This window comes from Protobothrops mucrosquamatus, unplaced genomic scaffold (assembly GCF_001527695.2).
Source record: "Protobothrops mucrosquamatus isolate PMUCROS unplaced genomic scaffold, P.Mucros_1.0 scaffold78, whole genome shotgun sequence".
Lineage (NCBI taxonomy): Eukaryota > Metazoa > Chordata > Lepidosauria > Squamata > Viperidae > Protobothrops > Protobothrops mucrosquamatus.
Genome location: NW_015386455.1, coordinates 3,009,834 through 3,026,948, shown reverse-complemented (window position 1 = coordinate 3,026,948; position 17,115 = coordinate 3,009,834). Strand labels below are relative to the sequence as shown.

Sequence of the window (17,115 nt, the reverse complement as noted above, 5' to 3'; positions counted from 1 at the left end):
GATGACACCTGATTGGCTCTCTAAACACTCATGCTCATTGGCTACAATCAGATGAAGGAAAGCTACCTGATATCAACCTAAGCAAATTGTGCTTCCTTTTTCTGGTTATTTGGCTATAACGTTTCATAGAATACAGATAATTGAACAAACCTGGTTGCATTACATTCTTGATTAAACTATCTTTCCATCGATATATAATTTTATGGTACTACTCCAAAAGGAAGTGGTGTTATTAGCCATCAAACCTCAAATGTACTTTCCCCAATTTTGGCCACTACTGTATGTATTTTCCTGTGTGTCTGTTCTAATCTTGTTAGTCTTAATTGCCGATAGCCAGCCTTATATTCCTTCAGTTTAAGCTGATACTTTGTTGGCGCATTAAATGTTTGTTTGCCTTGGGCCGCTTAGCTTGGTGCTGAGTCAGATTGATTTGCATTGGGTTTTTTTCTGTATTGGCCAATGTATTTCTTGTTTGATTAAATTATATCCTTTTTATTGGTGTGAAGGGGGTGTCTCTCATCATTAAGTACTAATTGTAAATGCATCATTTTATTGCATATTTCAGTACACAAATGTAGATGTTGAGTAAAAATTTAATGCAAAGAAAAATGAGAATAAAAACATAAGCAATTATTTTATTATATATTACTTACAGGCTGAACACACAAGAAAGAGCAGGATTGTTCAACTTAGCTTTTGAGTCTTCTCCTCTCACACACAGACACACCATGACACATTTGAGAAGAATCTCCTCTTAAAACATATTTATTCAACTTCCATTGACTTCAATCCCTATTTTTTTGAAGCGTTTATGCATACACCTCCCCCCCTCCCCCCAGAACTGCCGTGGAATGTGTTCCATGATTTATTGCTCTGCAAATGCAAATGAGGTGAACAGTCATCACTTTGTAAAAGTAGGTCAACACTGACTTTGAGGGGAAAAGTCCAATTTAAAACAGTGACTTTGAAGTTCTGTCCTACAGAACTCCTTCCCCAACTAAAAAAAACTGTGTTACAATACAGGAAGTTTAGGAAGCATTTGGGAAAAGTTTTGTAAAATACAATTGCTAAAGATAATAATGCAAGACTGGACAAAATACAGGTTTGTAAAAAAAAAATATCTTGCACAATCTTTTCCTACACTTTACTCCAAAAAGTTAACAGTGTTACACTATCAACATACAAAAATGAAAGGACTACTTAAAATGTATTATATGTGATCAGAATAATCATAGAAGAAATTGGTGAGGGAATATCATAACAAAGAGAATTTCATAGCTTATGAGACATCAGACTATCATTTACAAACTCAAATTTTAATGGCAGAATTGTAAAAATTTTACAAAATATTAACGAAATGCAATAATGGTCATGTTAAAATTAGCAAAAAATTAAAGATATTTCTCTCCCCCTCTCCCATCCAAATGCACACTTTAAATATCTACTTGATCAGGTCACATATAAATTTGATAAATGATTATTGGCATACACCCACACATATAATCTCTATATTTAATTGGATCCAGTCTGCAAAACTCTCAATGACCGCTAGATGGCAGAAAGAAATGTATTTTAACACTTTGTTGCCATCTATGGTTGTCTGTATTTCTATTGCCCAGATCCAGTAACCCCATGGAACTTTCATCCAAACAGCAAAAGGTCAATGTAGCGTTCCAGTATACAAATACCCTAGGACTGACTGTCAAAGAGTACCATTACTTGTGATTCCCTAGTTTGCAGTTTCAAACGGTAATATGTATAAAAACAAATTTTGGACACAAATCAGTAATTACAACTGAGCCTAATAAACTTGTGCAATCATTTGAGCTGAGTGCTGTATAAACATTTTGAGTGACTATTTCAGGAAGAAATAAAAATTAAGAGGGCTTTATATGTTTGCTATGAACCTACCTGAATTACAGTTCTTCCAGCACAATTCTTCTACATTTCTCAATGCAATAATAAAAATTAATTGCATATGTTAGAAAGTAATTAGAAAATTAAGTAATTTAATTAATGAATCAATGTATAAATCAATTAATAAATTAATTAGAAAATTCATTGCATATATTAGAGATTAGTTCGCATAAACTAAAATTACTCCAATTTATATTTATAACCCTCCCCCTCTGAACAACTATAAAGAAAAAATTATTATCTGCATCTATTATTATACTGCACAGTATTTCTTCTTTTCAGATATACAGTACATTTTCTTGGAAACATTGTTTCTCTTGTCCTTTCCCAGTAATACTGTATGATAACGTAAATAGAAGACAAATTTTGCATATGGAAAAAGATTATGTATTTATTAGATTTCTACCCTGCCTTTATTATTTTATAAGTAACTCAAGAGGATGAACATGCCTAATATTTCTTCCTCCTCCTATTTTCCTTACAACAACTTTGTGAGGTGGGTTGGGCTGAGAGTGATTAGTCCAAAGTCACCCAGCCGGCTTTTATGCCTAAGGCTGGACTAGAACCTAGTCTACCAGCTTCTAGCCTGGTGCCTTAACCATTAGACCAAACTGGTGTATTTTAAAAAAAATTGCTCAAAAATATTGGTTAAAAGTTTTAATTACAGGCTCAGGAAATGACTGACCCACAAAAGTTGTTCTATCAAAATATGAAAATTATGTATTTCTAAAGTACAGGATCATTAAAAATGTAAGTCAAATCAAATATCTTGAAAAACTCAAGGAAAAAGGGGTCTAAATTAAATACAATAAACCAACATAATAAAGGTAATGCTACAAATATAAATTCCTAAGTAATTATGAAAGAACACCTATTTCTGGAGAACTACTGTAATAGTCCAGCATTATTCTCATGGTTGGCACAATTGCATTCAGCGTAATTTTGCATATGTGTGTTTGTGTGCCTTCAGGTCAGTGATCATTCCTTGATCTTTTACCTGAACAAGTTCCTGCAACTTTCTTGACAGGATTTCAGTTTGGCCAGTCCTCTCTCTTAGCCCAATCCCCTAATAAGGTTGTTTTTGTGGGGAAAATAGGAGGAGGGAGTTATGTTTGACATTTTACAGTATATAAAAAGGAGGGATAAAAAAATCTAATAACAATAATATCAGAAATGAATTCCCCTTGCCTGCTCTCTAGTACTGAGAGAATGACTAGCTCCAGGTCACACAGCTGGCTTCATGTCTAAGGCACATTGCCTGTATTATTCTGAATATAACAATCAATTTTCTACACCACATATTGTAATTAATGAAATGATAAAGATGTTATGAGACTTTAACAGTCTATCCTTAACCACAAAACCCCACAGAGTCACTTTGGGTTAGTTACTTAATTACTAGTCTACTTGCAAGGTTGTTGTTTGGGGAAAATAGGAGGAGGGAATACTGTACATCTGTCAGAACCCTCTCTTTCTATGGGCATTAGGGTTTCTGCTCTCTTTCGGGTTCTGTCATTCGTCTGGGGGGAGGGGGTGCTCGGGGTTGCTACAGTGTATTTCCTTTGCTTCGTTCCTTGCTCTATCCTCTTTGATGTTTCTTCCTCGGGGTGAGAATAGAATGTGCCTCCGGCCATCTGCCTTATCTCCCAGCGTGGAGACTTAACAGCCTTGGAAGCAGCGCCTTATCGCTCCATTCCCATTTTCACAGCTGCGGGTTGGCCTATTCGAATCATCCAGATGGACAGTTGGGGTGGGGTTTTCATTGTCTCTTTTAAACTATTGATTCACGCAGAAAATCCTCAGATCCTGCCTTCTACTACTGCTGTCAACACCTTCCAATAAACGTTCCTTTTGAAATGATGCTTGTTTCAAGAGTTCTGCTTTCTTGGGAGGCTTAATTGAGGTAGTTCCTTACAACATCCATTGCCTTGAGTTCCCGAGTGAAAGATGGGGTATACATCTTGTTGGAAGTAAAGTCTTCATCCTGGTTCATCCAAGCTGGGAATAAATAAGCAACATGGCGACTGCTTTGGGAAGATGGTTACAGTTTATTGAAGAGGCAGAAAGATGGTTCTTGCAGGAAAGACCAGAGGAAAGAAGGACCTGAGCACATGGGCAGTAGCTTTTTATACCCTCTAGCCTTTTGTTTGGAATAGTTTCCTGTTCCTGTGGCATGAACTTTGAACTGAGTCTGAGTGCTTTTCTAGGCGTTGGTATTGTAATTTAATCTTATTATGTCCCAAAAGTCATATCCTGCTTCCCAGGGGCTGGGCTAATGACTCTTAGAGTTTGGATGAGGTATGCAGATTTTAAGTCTCTTTGTCTTCTTGAGTTTTCTGGCTCCAACTTTCTGATGGTTTTACATTTGCATTTGTATAGGGCTGGATCCTGTTTGGGATAGAGAGATTTGGGGGCAGAGTTGGCTTCTGCTTTTAAAAATCCTCTTGAGGGAAAATATATTTTTCTGCCCTTTTAATATTTCCTTCTCTGGGGCTCTGACTTCGCACAATCTAATAAATAATAAAGTACTATGTCAGTGAAAAGAAATGGCAGGAATAAAGGATAAAAAAATGCCCCCACCTAAAAATCCAACATTAATCCTAGCTTTATTTATAAAGTGGTACCTCGGTACCCATTGTTAATTGGTTCCAGGCACAATGAGTACCAAAAACAATGAGTACCAAACAATTTTTTCCCATGAGGAATAATGTAGTGAGTCACAAGGCAGCCAACATCAGCAAGTTCTAGCTTGCGCATTGAGTACCAAACAAACAATGAGTACCAGGACAAAATGCATTGAGTACCAAATCTGATGAGTTTCAGAGCAGTTGAGTATCAAGGTACCACTGTATCAAGGTACCACAAACTTACTTTGTGCAAAGTGTTCCAATATTTTGGGAATTTAATTTAATTCCCAAATAGGAAATAAAGATTCTTTGCTCAAAAACCAGAATATTTTCAGTTTATATTTGTGTTACATATATGTAAACATACACATACATAGAACACACACAGTATCTCTATACAAAACCTAAGAAAAAAGTGTGCTCCCCACTATGTTCATATAGAAAGCTTCTTTTTGGATAACGAATTGCATGGGGAATGAGAGATGAATGTAAAAAACTAAACTTTCAGTATCCTGCTTTCAATTATCAACATGTCATTCCAGTAAAATAGTATTTTAACTGTACTGTTAGGCAGTTTAATTTTTTCATTCCAGGGCTTCCTAAATCATCAGTTCATTTTTTTTCTTTTTTCAGCAAAAAGTCCATAAGGAATTTCAAGTAACTAATAAATATAATAATTGATCTTTCTCAAAGCAATCAAGTTAATTGCGCCATTTCTGCTAATTCTGTCATCTTCACCAATCATTCCTCCATTGTGGGTGTTTCAGAATCTTTCAATTTTTGTGCATATTGTTGCTCTGCAGCAGCAATCGTATTATATATTTGTTGCTCTTAACCTGCTGTTTCTTTCCTATAAAATACTTCTTGTGCTGTGACCTATAAAGGCATTTTCAGGCACAGTTTGGAATATATCCATTCCATATTCTCAATATGGCACTTCTGGCACAGTAATTTTTGAAATCTACATTAACTTTATAGTTCAACAGAAAGCCATGCCTTCAGATCACGCTAATTCAAAAATTCTTTTCTCAGTAGCACCTATTCTTTTATCCAAAGTAAACAACTGGCTACAAAATACAGTTTTAAATCAGGCAATCTCAATCTCCTGGAGGGAAGGAGCACTCAGATTTGAATCAGGATTTCCTCATGATGAAAGTAAATAAAAATCTTTAGGAAAATATAGAGTTCATTTTGCAATACCAGGACCGCAAACTAAAGTCTTGGGTAGGACTAGGTTTACCTGCCTTTGAGACTGTGTGGTAATATCAAAATGATTATAATCTTTAGATATACCTTTTCTTATTTAAATGCAGAATTAGCAGTAAAAATTAAAATTATGTAGCTATTCCAATGAAGTATTTTCTCTTAACATTATTTATAATATTAAAAGATGTTAATTGTGCATCACAAAATTAGATTAAATTTGGAGATTTAATCATATATATTAAAGTAATAGTTGTCAGATTTCTCCTCCCAAGACTGGACTGGAAAATGACAAACGGGCAGTCAAGGACAAAGCAAAAGATTTCTGATAAATTAAATATCATAGAAAAGCCACCCAAGACTTATTTACAGTGAAATCAAGGTTCAAATTCTTGTGCCTTTTCTGCTCCCTGCTTCTATAGTCTAGAATAGTTTCCTTTATTTATGACAGTTGTACAGCCACACAACTCAAACAATTTTGCATGGGCAGCATACAAAAATCACTAAATGAAAACAAACATATACCACTAAAATAAAATACTGCAGAACAATTACATGATGATCAAAGCAAAAAGCTTGTTGTATCTCACCAAATGGGAAATCTGCTCCTCTTGTCCCAAGGGCTGGGAGAAAAGCCAGATCTTAACCTTTGTAAAGCTTGCAGCGCTGGGGCCAGCAGTGTATCAGGAGGAGGAAGACAAATCCAAAGGCTAGGGCCACTGCTGAGAAGATATGCTTCTGGAGTCCCACCAGATGGCATTGTTTCATCTTGGGCCCTTTCAGTTGGCGCACATGGGACAGGCAGATACCATTGGAAAAAGGCAGTCCCATAAACAATTTACTCCAATGCCATGCAGTGGTTTACACAGGTAACAACTAGCACTTTGAATTGCAACAAGAAACCTATATACAGCCAATGCATCTTGTGGAGATGTCACATGGGTATAATGAGGAATGCCTAGAACTACCTGCCCAGCTGCATTCTGGATCAATTGATGATTCCAAATAGTTTTCAAGGGCAGCCCCAGGTAGAACAGGTTGCAGTAATTCACCCAGGAATGTCTAAGGATGAATGACTGGGAGCAGTCCAGGAAAAGGTACAAATGGTGTACAAGACAAGAGTTATGCAAAAGTCCCTGTGCTCACAGGTATCACCTGCTCTTTGAACAGAAGCTACAAGTCCAGGAAGACTACAAAATTGCATGCTGAATCCAAATAGGGCAGTACCACCTCATTCAAAGTTGAAATATCTCCAGCCCAGGTCCTATGGGGGCCCAAACCCCCAGCCACTGTCTTGGTAGGTTAAGCTGAAGTCTGTCCTTCCATATCAACAAGTGTTAGGGCCTTAATATAGATATTAAAAGGGAGGGGGGAGAGCTCTATGGCATTCTTCAAAGCAGGGATCTAGGACATGACTCTGCCCTCAAACTGACTGGGACCTTCAGACTTAAGAGGAAGAACCACAGGAACATAGTGCTCTCTATACTCAAACTCTAAACTTGTCCAGGACATATGTATAGTATGAAAAGCTACAAAGAAACCACCAAGGGCCAGATAGATACACTACCCCCATCTTAGTTCTGCACAAGTCATCAGGGGTGACCAAGTTGTTTCAGTACTGTACCATGATCTGAAACCTGATTGCCACCTTCAGAGCTGTAGTCGGATCACATTCTCCATTTTTTCCCAGAGAAACCTGGAGACTGGATGAAAATTGTTCAAATCACAGGGATCCAGTAATGGTTTCTTAAGGTGAAGACTCATCTTTTTCAGAGTTGGAAGGGCTATCCTCTCAAGGAAGCATTCACCATTGCAGGGATCTACCCACATGCCTCTCCCTGGAGGTCTTAATCAAGTAGGAGCAGGGGTTAAAAATACAGATTAATTTTAGTAACAGAATAATCTAATATCTAGCTGAGTATGATTCTCTGAATACCGACTGCCAAATATATTTTGCAAACCATGTTTATCCAGGGAGCTAACATATACACTATACTGAACTGCTTTATTCTTTCCTCAAATTCAGAACATTCAGCAACAAATGTGTTAAAATGCCTTTTCCTAAAATAAAAAAAAACTAAATTTATTAAAACAAATAGAAGTTTTATTTGTTTACAATGCAGTGTAAAAACTATGTTGGATCATAAATCAGTAGATATTTCCATGTTTAATTTCACTTTTTTAAGATACAGACAGAATACACATTTTAAAAATGGTAATTAATGATCACTTCCCACAAATCCAGGTACAATGCAGTTGTATCGGAAAGACAGATTGGAATTACAATTATATTATTGTTACATTAGATGTCATTTTTGCCATTTCTTCAGGGGAGTGGCTTTTTATAACTTCTTTGATAAATTGTTCGAGTGCAGTAAAGTAGCCTTGGCACTGCCAAGTGTCATTATGAGTTCCATCTGGAAATATTGCCAATCTTTTAGTCCGAGCAGGGGAAAGTTCATAAAGTTGCTTCATCATAACTGGAGGAATCAGTTGGTCAGCAAGTCCAGAAATGAACAGTGAAGGCATCCTGCACTGAGATATTTTTCTATAAGACAGGAACTTGTTCTTATAGCACCATAAAGGAAGGTACCTCATAGGAAAGAAAGAAAACAGTGTGCTGGCCATATGTGGGATACTAAGGAATGTATTCTCCACCAAGATGGCAGAAATCCTATGAGAATTTTCAGAGGCCAGGTGAATAGCAACTGCTCCCCCCAATGAACGGCCAAAAAGAAAAATTTTTGTCTTGTCAAGATCTGATCTAGTCATCACATAATCTAGAACAGCCTCGGAATCTAAATAGATGCCATCCTCATTTGCTTCTCCTTCACTCTTCCCATAGCCTCTATAGTCAACCAATAATAAGTTTACTTTCAGGTTTACCAGCATCAGTAAAGCATTTGGTAGTCGATGCCCAATGTTGCCTGCATTCCCATGAAAATAAATAATAGTAGGAGAATATGAGGAATTATCACCTGTGAATCTGAGAAGAATTAGGTTGAGCAACACACCATCTTTGGTTTTGATAAAGATATTCTCATGTGGGATGCCAGTAGGCATGGGAACATAGAGTCGCGATGAAGAGGGTTGCTCAGGGAAATAAAGCAACACATCCTGGAATTTATATAATATACCTGTGATAGATACAAATATTAACAGAGGTAAAATCAGGCCACCATACAAATGAAAAGTCACTATCAAAGGTAAGAGAGAAATACGGCAGACACCCCAGGACCATGACACCAAAGCAAGCAGCCATTTTTCAATGGAAGTCCAAAGCATCCATGATTTTTCCATTATAGTAGCCAATGAATCTCTAGTCCACATGAATCCTGAAAGAAGAAAATACACTTAAGCTTAAAACAACATGAACAAAAAAAAGTAAAGCAAAACAAATAGTAAGCGTAATATATCAGAAAAAATAGGTTTCTCTGGTAACAACTGAGCAATGTTTTTGAAAAATAAAACAAAGTGTCTCATCTAAGGAACTTGAAAAGTGTATTAATTTAACAAATTAAAAAGAAAATTAATTTAAAAATTCATAAATAAAAGACAGAGAAAATAGAGATAAGGAAGATTGAGAGCTTCAGCCCTTTTTCTCCTTAAGTTTGACTGATGTGTTCTAAATCAAAGAAAATTAAATTTGTTCTTTTCCCACTCACCCCAAAAGAGAAACCCAGTTTAACTAGATTTAATCAAAATTCCTTCATTCAAATCCATGTACTGACATATCAGCTTGCAGTAGCAATTAAAACTCATTAGTTGGAAAGAACTATTAGTTAATGTATAAGGGCAGTGCTGTGTTCAATATTGGTTTTGCCCGAGTATGAAACAAGACAAGACCTTCATTGCCTGCCATACAATCTCAACAAATGAATGCCTTTCTTTGGCTATGCCTTGAGATAGCTGATTTTTACCAACTTCCTATTCTTGCTTTCAACACCACATTACACTGTTCTAAAGATTGAAAGGATGGGTTATAAGAGACGATCTTACTACGACAATATGCTATCTATAATTTTTCAAAGGAATTGCAGGCTGGAACAGAAAATATATTAAGTGGAGAAAACAGGGCAGTGTAATGCTTTAGATTCAAAGTGCTTCCCCAAAGACATGAGAGTAGCCGTGACTTCATGGGAGTAGCCTTGACTCCTTTAATGAGACACAGACAGGTGCAATGTTTGTACTCCTACATGTTCCAAAGAACTTTCAAAAGCAATGCAAAGTATCACCTCTATTTCACAAATTACTATTTAAGTGTGTAAGATGGTACAAACAAGCACATGGAAGTGGTAGAATAGGCATCATAGACTTTTCCTAATGTATTACGGTACCTGAAGGCAAAAGAAAGGATCAACTTTGGCCTAGATATGAGATACAAGATACACAAAGTGCTGTAGGAAAAAGGAATGCAAGTGAAGAATCAGGATAACATCATAGCTTATGTAAGTAGTATTCAATTGCAGACAAATGACATCTTTTCATAATAGGTTGGTTATGGTCTTCTACCAAAAGCCCACATTGGCTGGGTCAATATAATACTTTAAACAAAGTAAAATAAGCTACATTATGCTGAGTGTTGCATTAAGTATAATTCAGAAACCATAATTTCTGGTTTAGTATGCTGTGCTAATCTAGAAATTGTGGCTCATTTAATAAATTATGGTCAAAACAAACAATGAATTAGTAAAATTTATACACCTAGCCATTCCATCTATCAAGAAAGCAGCTGTGGGAACTCAAAATCCTACTTGGCATGTTTAGGTAGCAGCTGATGCCTTACTTTTATGCAACACCAATCTATTTTATAACTTAGGTTTAGATAATTCTGTCATTCAAGACCTAAGTATTTCTTCAGACTTCTGTATCTTGTGATCTCTCTTCCTGACAATTCAATAGATACCAGAACTGGGACAAGGACATAAAACAGAACCCCATTTAGAGCCTCTCATTTATACGGAAACTGTGCCACAGCATATAAAACATAAGACACATACTCTAGACTACTGAGCATGTAAATGTAGAAATGGATAAGTCATGGAAGATCAATCCTGCTTGCTTTATAGGGCAGATTTCCAGGCCAGCAAATATTTGCACTGATTTAAAAAAAAATTCTATAGGGAAAAAAACACCATTTTTCAAACTTAGGGATGTCAGAAGTTGTATTATCTTTCTAAAATATGTAATATAACTAAAACTCTTTTTCACTTTTAAAACTTTCACAAAGCCATATGTTCTTCCAAAAGTGATAGTTCTTTGAGGAATGAAAACATCTTCACTGAAGCTTGCTAGAATCGTTGTTACTATCTCACCTACTATATTTCAGGGGTAAAATTTCTAACTTTTAATCATATCCAAATGCAGATTATGAGAAAATGATAAAATTTGATGATACAAGCTTTCATATTAAGTTCATCTTTTCATCCTTTTCCCTTAACATCCCATTTGTGTTGCATCATTTCAAACTATATAGGCCTGTGGGTATTTACTGACTTCAATTAACACATAAGCTATTCTAGCAGCCTTCTAGGTTGAACAACAGCACATTAACATTTCTAAATAGATTAATAAGGTTCTTCAGTAGAAGCTTAATAAGTGTTGAACCTGTAGAATTGATTCAAAGAAATTTTAAATAACCACTATCGTCCAGTAATATCTATATTAGCATAATAATGATTATGCATACTTTAAAGTTTTATAGCCAAATCTATTTACTCTAATTTTGACAAAAGCTGCTGAAAAAAAAACTTCCAGGGCTACCAATGAAGTCTACAACTAGATAATGGTTTGATCCAAAATAGCATGAGCAGAACTATTGCCATGCAGCAGAGTTTCCTGTCTCATCCAGCCCAGTGCAGCTTCCTACTCCCCTAAAAAGGTTTATATCGTAAACTACACAGAATTACTTAGGGTGATATAGAAATGTGATGAATGAACGAATGAACTGTTTGAAAATCAGATGGCCATTCCAGCTGCAATATCCTTATGTCCCTCAAACGAGATGTTTACAGTTGAGGTACCATCAAGAATAATATTGGAATAGACTGCAGCTGGATAGAGAATCAGGAACTGCACTGATGTGCTTTCATTCTCATATTGAATCACACAAACTTTAGCCAATATCATACAAAAATACTTTAGATACATAAATATCTTCATAAATGACTTAGATGAGGGGACTGAAGAGGAACTCATCAAATTTGCAGATGACACCAAGGAGTAGCCAACAATCCAGAAGACAAACTCAGGATCCAAAAAGATCTAGACAAACTTGAACAATGGGCCCTTATCAACAAAATGAGTTTCAATGTGGAGAAAAGCAAAAGTTTTACATTTAGGCAGGAAAAATCAAAGGTACAAGTACAGATTGGGCGAGACCTGGCTTAAAAACTGTTGGAATATTCATGAGCAGGAAGAGTCACGTGGTAACTCAGTCAGCCAATGTGAAGAAAGTGCTACTGAGTCTGTGCAAAAAGGTATTGAGTTAGTAGCTGATTTTTTAATTCAGTTTCGGGTTTGTCTCTGTATCTCTCTGCAAGGAGTCTTCATTGTGCTATGTTGCTGTAAAGAAGAATGTATGGTATTGTAAATATTTTGATATAAATATAAAGAAGTTATTTGAATCAGCTAAATGCAGTCAACTGTGAGAGCTTCTGATTTATTTTTTCACCAACAGAGAAATTAAAATTCTCTAACAAAAACAGTAACTGTGAGAGGGACCTTGGAGTCCTAGTGGATGATCACTTGACTATGAGCCAGCAGTGTGCTGCAGCAGCAACCAAAAAAGCTAATACAATCCTGGGTTGTATAAACAGAGGCATTGTAAGGACCTACCCCACTTTGCATCTTAAGAAGACAGAACTCTTGGAATATTTCTTCCAATAGGCATCTTTATTAAGAGAAGATGGTTGCAGGCGTTCTAAACAGGACTTGGGGTGAAAGCTTTCCAACTCAAGATTTTAAAGGGGTCCCCCCTTTAGCCACCCCCATCACCCCCTTCTCCCAGAGACAGTCTCAGNGCTAATGACCCCCTATTGTTATTGTTAGTCCTTTTGGTGATTCCACATCCAGTTCCTTTGAAGTATCCTGAAGGAAGTGAGGGCCATAAAGCCCCTTTGTTCGCCCCCTTCCCTTCATCCATGACAGAATCCAGGGAAGGCAGGGATGGAGTTTTTCATAGTTGATAACTTGATATGAAATATGATTGGATTCTGACAGGCATAGAATCAAGATCACACGAAGTATTAGTATCCCTTTATAAAACCCTAGTAAGACCACACCTAGAATACGGCAGCCAATTTTGGTCACCATCTCACAAAAAAGATGTTGAGACCTTGGAAAAAAATCAAGAGAAGAGCAACTAAGATGATCAACGGCCTGGAGACTAAAACATACGAAGAACAGCTGCAGAACTTGGGTTTGGCTAGTCCAGGGGTCTGCAACCTTAAACACTCAAAGAGCCACTTGGACCCATTTCCTAGAGAAAAGAAAACACTGGGAGCCGCAAAACATGCACACACATGCACGCGTGAGGGGGGGGAAAATTGATTGAAGAGTTTAATTAAAAAGAAATAGAGGCTGCTGTGCATGAGTTCTCTCTCTTTCTCCCTCTCTCTTTCCTCTCCCCCTTTCTCTTTCTCCCTACTCTCTCCTTTTTTCTCTCTTTTTCTCTCTTCCTCTCTCTTTCTCTTTTTCTCTCTCTCTTTCTCTCCCTTTTTCTCTCCCCCCCCTTTTTCTCTCCCTTTTTTCTCGCTCCCTTTCTCTTTCTCCGTCTTTTTCTCTCTCCCTTTCCTCTCCCCCTTCTTTCTCTCCTTTCCCTTTTTCCTCTCCCTCTCTCTCTCCTCTCCCTCTCTCCTTCTCTTTTTCTCTCTCTTTCCTCTCCCCCTCTTTCCCTCTCTCTCCTCTCCCCCTCTCTCTTTCTCTCTTTCCTCTCCCTCTTTCCTCCCCCTCTTTGTCTCTTTCTCTTTCCTCTGTCCAATCTTCTGCTCACCTGGCAAGCTGGCTTCAAGCTGTTCTCCAACAGGCTGGCTCTCCTGCCCTTCCTGCTTCCTGCAGAGACGCAGCCAAGGCAGGAGCCCCGCTCTCCTGCCCTTCCTGCTTCCTGCAGAGACGCAGCCAAGGCAGGAGCCCCGCCCAATAAGCTTGTCAGAAAATAGGGTAAGGCCACTCTCTTTTTTTATACAGAGAGAGAGAGAGAGAGGAGAGAGAGAGAGAGAGAGAGAGAGAGAGAGAGAGAGAGAGAGAGAGAGAGAGAGAGAGGAAGCTCCAGAGCCCCAGGTTGCTGACCTGTGGGCTAGTCTAAAGAAAAGAAGAAATAGGGGAGACATGATAGCAGTGTTCCAGTATCTGAGGAGCTGCCACAAGGAAGAGGGGGTTACTTTGTTCACCAGAGGGAAGGACAAGAAACAATGGTTGGAAATTGACCAAAGAGAGAAGCAACCTGGAATTAAGGAGAAACTTCCGGACAGTGAGGACAATCAACCAGTGGAACAGCTTGTCTCCAGAAATCGTGGACACTCCATCACTGGAGATTTTTAAGAAGAGACTAAACAATCACCTGTCTGAGATGGTATAAAGGTGCTCCTGCTTGAGCAGGGGGCTGGACTAGAAGATCTCCAAGGTTCTATTTATATTTATATTCTATTCTCATACCAAAAAATGACTTGAGGAAAATATCACAAACATCTCATCATTCAGGAATCTAGAAACATTATATCAGAACCCATGAATTTGGAATATCTTTCTTCAGCCCCTACAGAGTTGGTACTTAAAAGCATAATGATGGTTTTGTGCATAGGATAATTAAACCACCTCTCAGAAGTACTACCTTCTCATCTGGTATTCTTAGTTTTTTAAAAAAACTTTTATCAGATTTCTAACAAATATGGTAATCGGGATTGCCAAGAAACATAACTTATGTGCATGATAACCTTGCACATTAAAAGTAACAGTATTTCAGTCTTATTTCAAACTATTATAAACTATTACCATGGTTGCAGTCATAGACTTTTAAATGCCTGATTTCATTGAGACTACTTTATCTATCATCCATCTATGTCATAATCTTGGAACTGAACAACTGAAACAGTAATATTAATTTTACAATATTATTTTAGTTCTGGTTTCTCTTCACTCTTTTTAAATAATAATTATTACTGTTGATTCTTGTGATTATCCAGACCTGCAAAATATACGTTTAAGGTATTGCTTATCCTATATTTGTTCCTTAGTAATAAGTGACAAAGAGATGAAAGATTACCAGTAGTTATAAAGAATCTAGATTTTTAAACAAAATATTCTGCAGATTTCATTAATTTTTCAGCTGTTAAGCCTGATGTGTGTTACTTGCAGCATCATGAGAATCATTTAACTGTTCCCTGATAATTAAACTCAAAAGAAGATAGGCAGACTCAAAAACATAAATGGGAATAAGATACCCTTCCTACTTTCTCACATATTTAATTTTAAGTTAATGTTCAGCTTTGGGCTAAATAATAATAAACAAGTCAGATTCATTCACAAACCATATTGGAAACTGATTTTTTGAAGCTGAACAGCTTGTTTTACAAGACAAAAATTGGTTTCTAGACCATACTAACTTTAAATTCTATAAAACAATGTTACAAAGTCACTTCTACTATAGGGTTAAAGTTATAGTACATAAATCTAAGGTTTCAAATCAAATTTGTTGCAGATTGTCCACACAATGTTAAGCTATTGCTTGGAAATACTGTGTGTAGCCTTTCAATCTGCTTTACCATAAAATCTTTAAATATTTGTTCTTAAAGTAATCAAATAAAACAACTGCCTAATTGTTAGCATTATTTTTAATACCATGGTAGTATGAAGTTTACATTAGTGCAAATACTTGGAAGTAATATCTACAGATATATTCTATATAATACAGAAGAACAATACACTGTTTCACAATAATAGCATGGAGAAAAGTTTAAATTGGCCCCATGCAATGTTTCATACAAAAACATGGGAGAACTATACCTTATATATCTACTAGTGGTATCTCAACTGTGCAAATCGCTTCAACTCGCTCTAATAATGCGTTTGTGATATAACTGAATATCTCAAAGGCTTCAGTATGCTAGTTTGTGTACTCTAAAGGAAGCCTATTGTATTTCTGAAATAAGCCAGTATTTTTCCAGACCTAAATATTTTCTGGGTACCAGCTAAAATATTTATTAGCAATCTAATGTAAATAAACAAACCAGGTAAAACATTTGGCACCGACTGGACAAACTACATGGTAATATATGCTAATAGAAACACAAAAGACAGCTGATGCGTTCATACCTAATGATCAACTTCTTGAAGAAAATGTCTCTTACATAAGCCATCTCCTTTCAACTTTAGATCAGGTACTGTTTTATAACAAAGAATTCCCACAGGATTTAGTAATGGAGCTAGGATAGAAAATAAAGAAGTTCGAACAGTAACTATTTCAATTACTGTACTACTATATTTGTTTTGAAATGTTCTTACTGTTCACAAATTCTACTAAAGGCATTAAATATTTTAATAAGCATTATTTTACTGTTTAGTAAGCCATAAGAAAATGTGACTGTCTGAGAAGAACTACACTGTCATCCCCTTTTAGAAGTTGAACCAGCACTTCACCCACTTAACCGGCGAAACCACAGTGGCAATCCTTTTCAGTGATTCTCCTCTGGCCAAACCTGATGTATTACAAAAGATCAACAGTCTGATCTTCCAATGTATGTTTGGCTTAAAAACAATCGTGGAAGCAATTCGGACAGAGGCTAGGGTAAAATAGGCTAATCTCAGAAATACTATCACGTCATTAATTGTTAACTAGGACCAACCTTTTCCAATCTGGGGCAATCCAGAAAGTAAAAACTAAAAATTCCAGCCTCCCCAGGTAAGAGTCGTTTAAGGGATGAGGGGGAAGCCCTATTTCGGAACGCCGCGGTGAAATGTCCTTTTCGAAAGATCTCATAAATTCCCCTGCCTCGAGTATGAGGCGGCGAGGAAATGTTTTCGAGAGGCGAACTACATGTGGGCAGCCCTTTCAGCCCAACCCGGGGATTTTCTAGAGAAACGCACAGTGTCGACTCCTGCGGCACGAAGAGCCAGGAGGCGAAGTGCTCGATAGACCTGGCGGCGCCCGTGGCCATGGGCACCTGGAGGAGACCCAGACGACTGCTTCCCCAACCTCGAAGGGAGAGGACGACGGCGCCACTCCGCTTCCTAGCTAAGCGCGCAGGCCTCTGCTCGAACCAGCAGAGTCCCAGCACACCAACCTCATCGCTGCCCGGGACGGGATACTCTACATCCTGCCCTTCCTCTTCTTGGACCGGGTTTGATTCACTCAGCCGTCACTTCCGGGAAA

At 37.3% G+C, this 17,115-nt stretch overlaps 1 protein-coding gene across 2 annotated transcripts; it reads right to left on the bottom strand.

Moving 5' to 3' along the window:
• Nucleotides 1-7,895: 7,895 nt before the first annotated feature.
• Nucleotides 7,896-17,094, bottom strand: ABHD13 (abhydrolase domain containing 13). Of its 2 annotated transcripts, XM_015812345.1 has the most exons (3): nucleotides 17,027-17,094; nucleotides 16,059-16,168; nucleotides 7,896-9,082 (listed from the first exon to the last, which is right to left on the bottom strand). In XM_015812345.1, exon 3 carries the CDS (start codon nucleotides 9,075-9,077, stop codon nucleotides 8,034-8,036), a length of 1,044 nt encoding a protein of 347 aa, XP_015667831.1. In that variant the 5' UTR covers nucleotides 9,078-9,082; nucleotides 16,059-16,168; nucleotides 17,027-17,094; the 3' UTR covers nucleotides 7,896-8,033. The 2 variants fall into 2 exon arrangements, with proteins under 2 accessions (XP_015667831.1, XP_015667832.1); XM_015812346.1 differs by lacking the exon at nucleotides 16,059-16,168.
• Nucleotides 17,095-17,115: the final 21 nt, after the last annotated feature.

Coding starts and splice junctions, on each gene's coding strand:
- ABHD13 (XM_015812345.1), bottom strand. CDS start 9,077: ATGTGGACTAGAGATTCATTGGCTACTATAATGGAAAAATCATGGATG.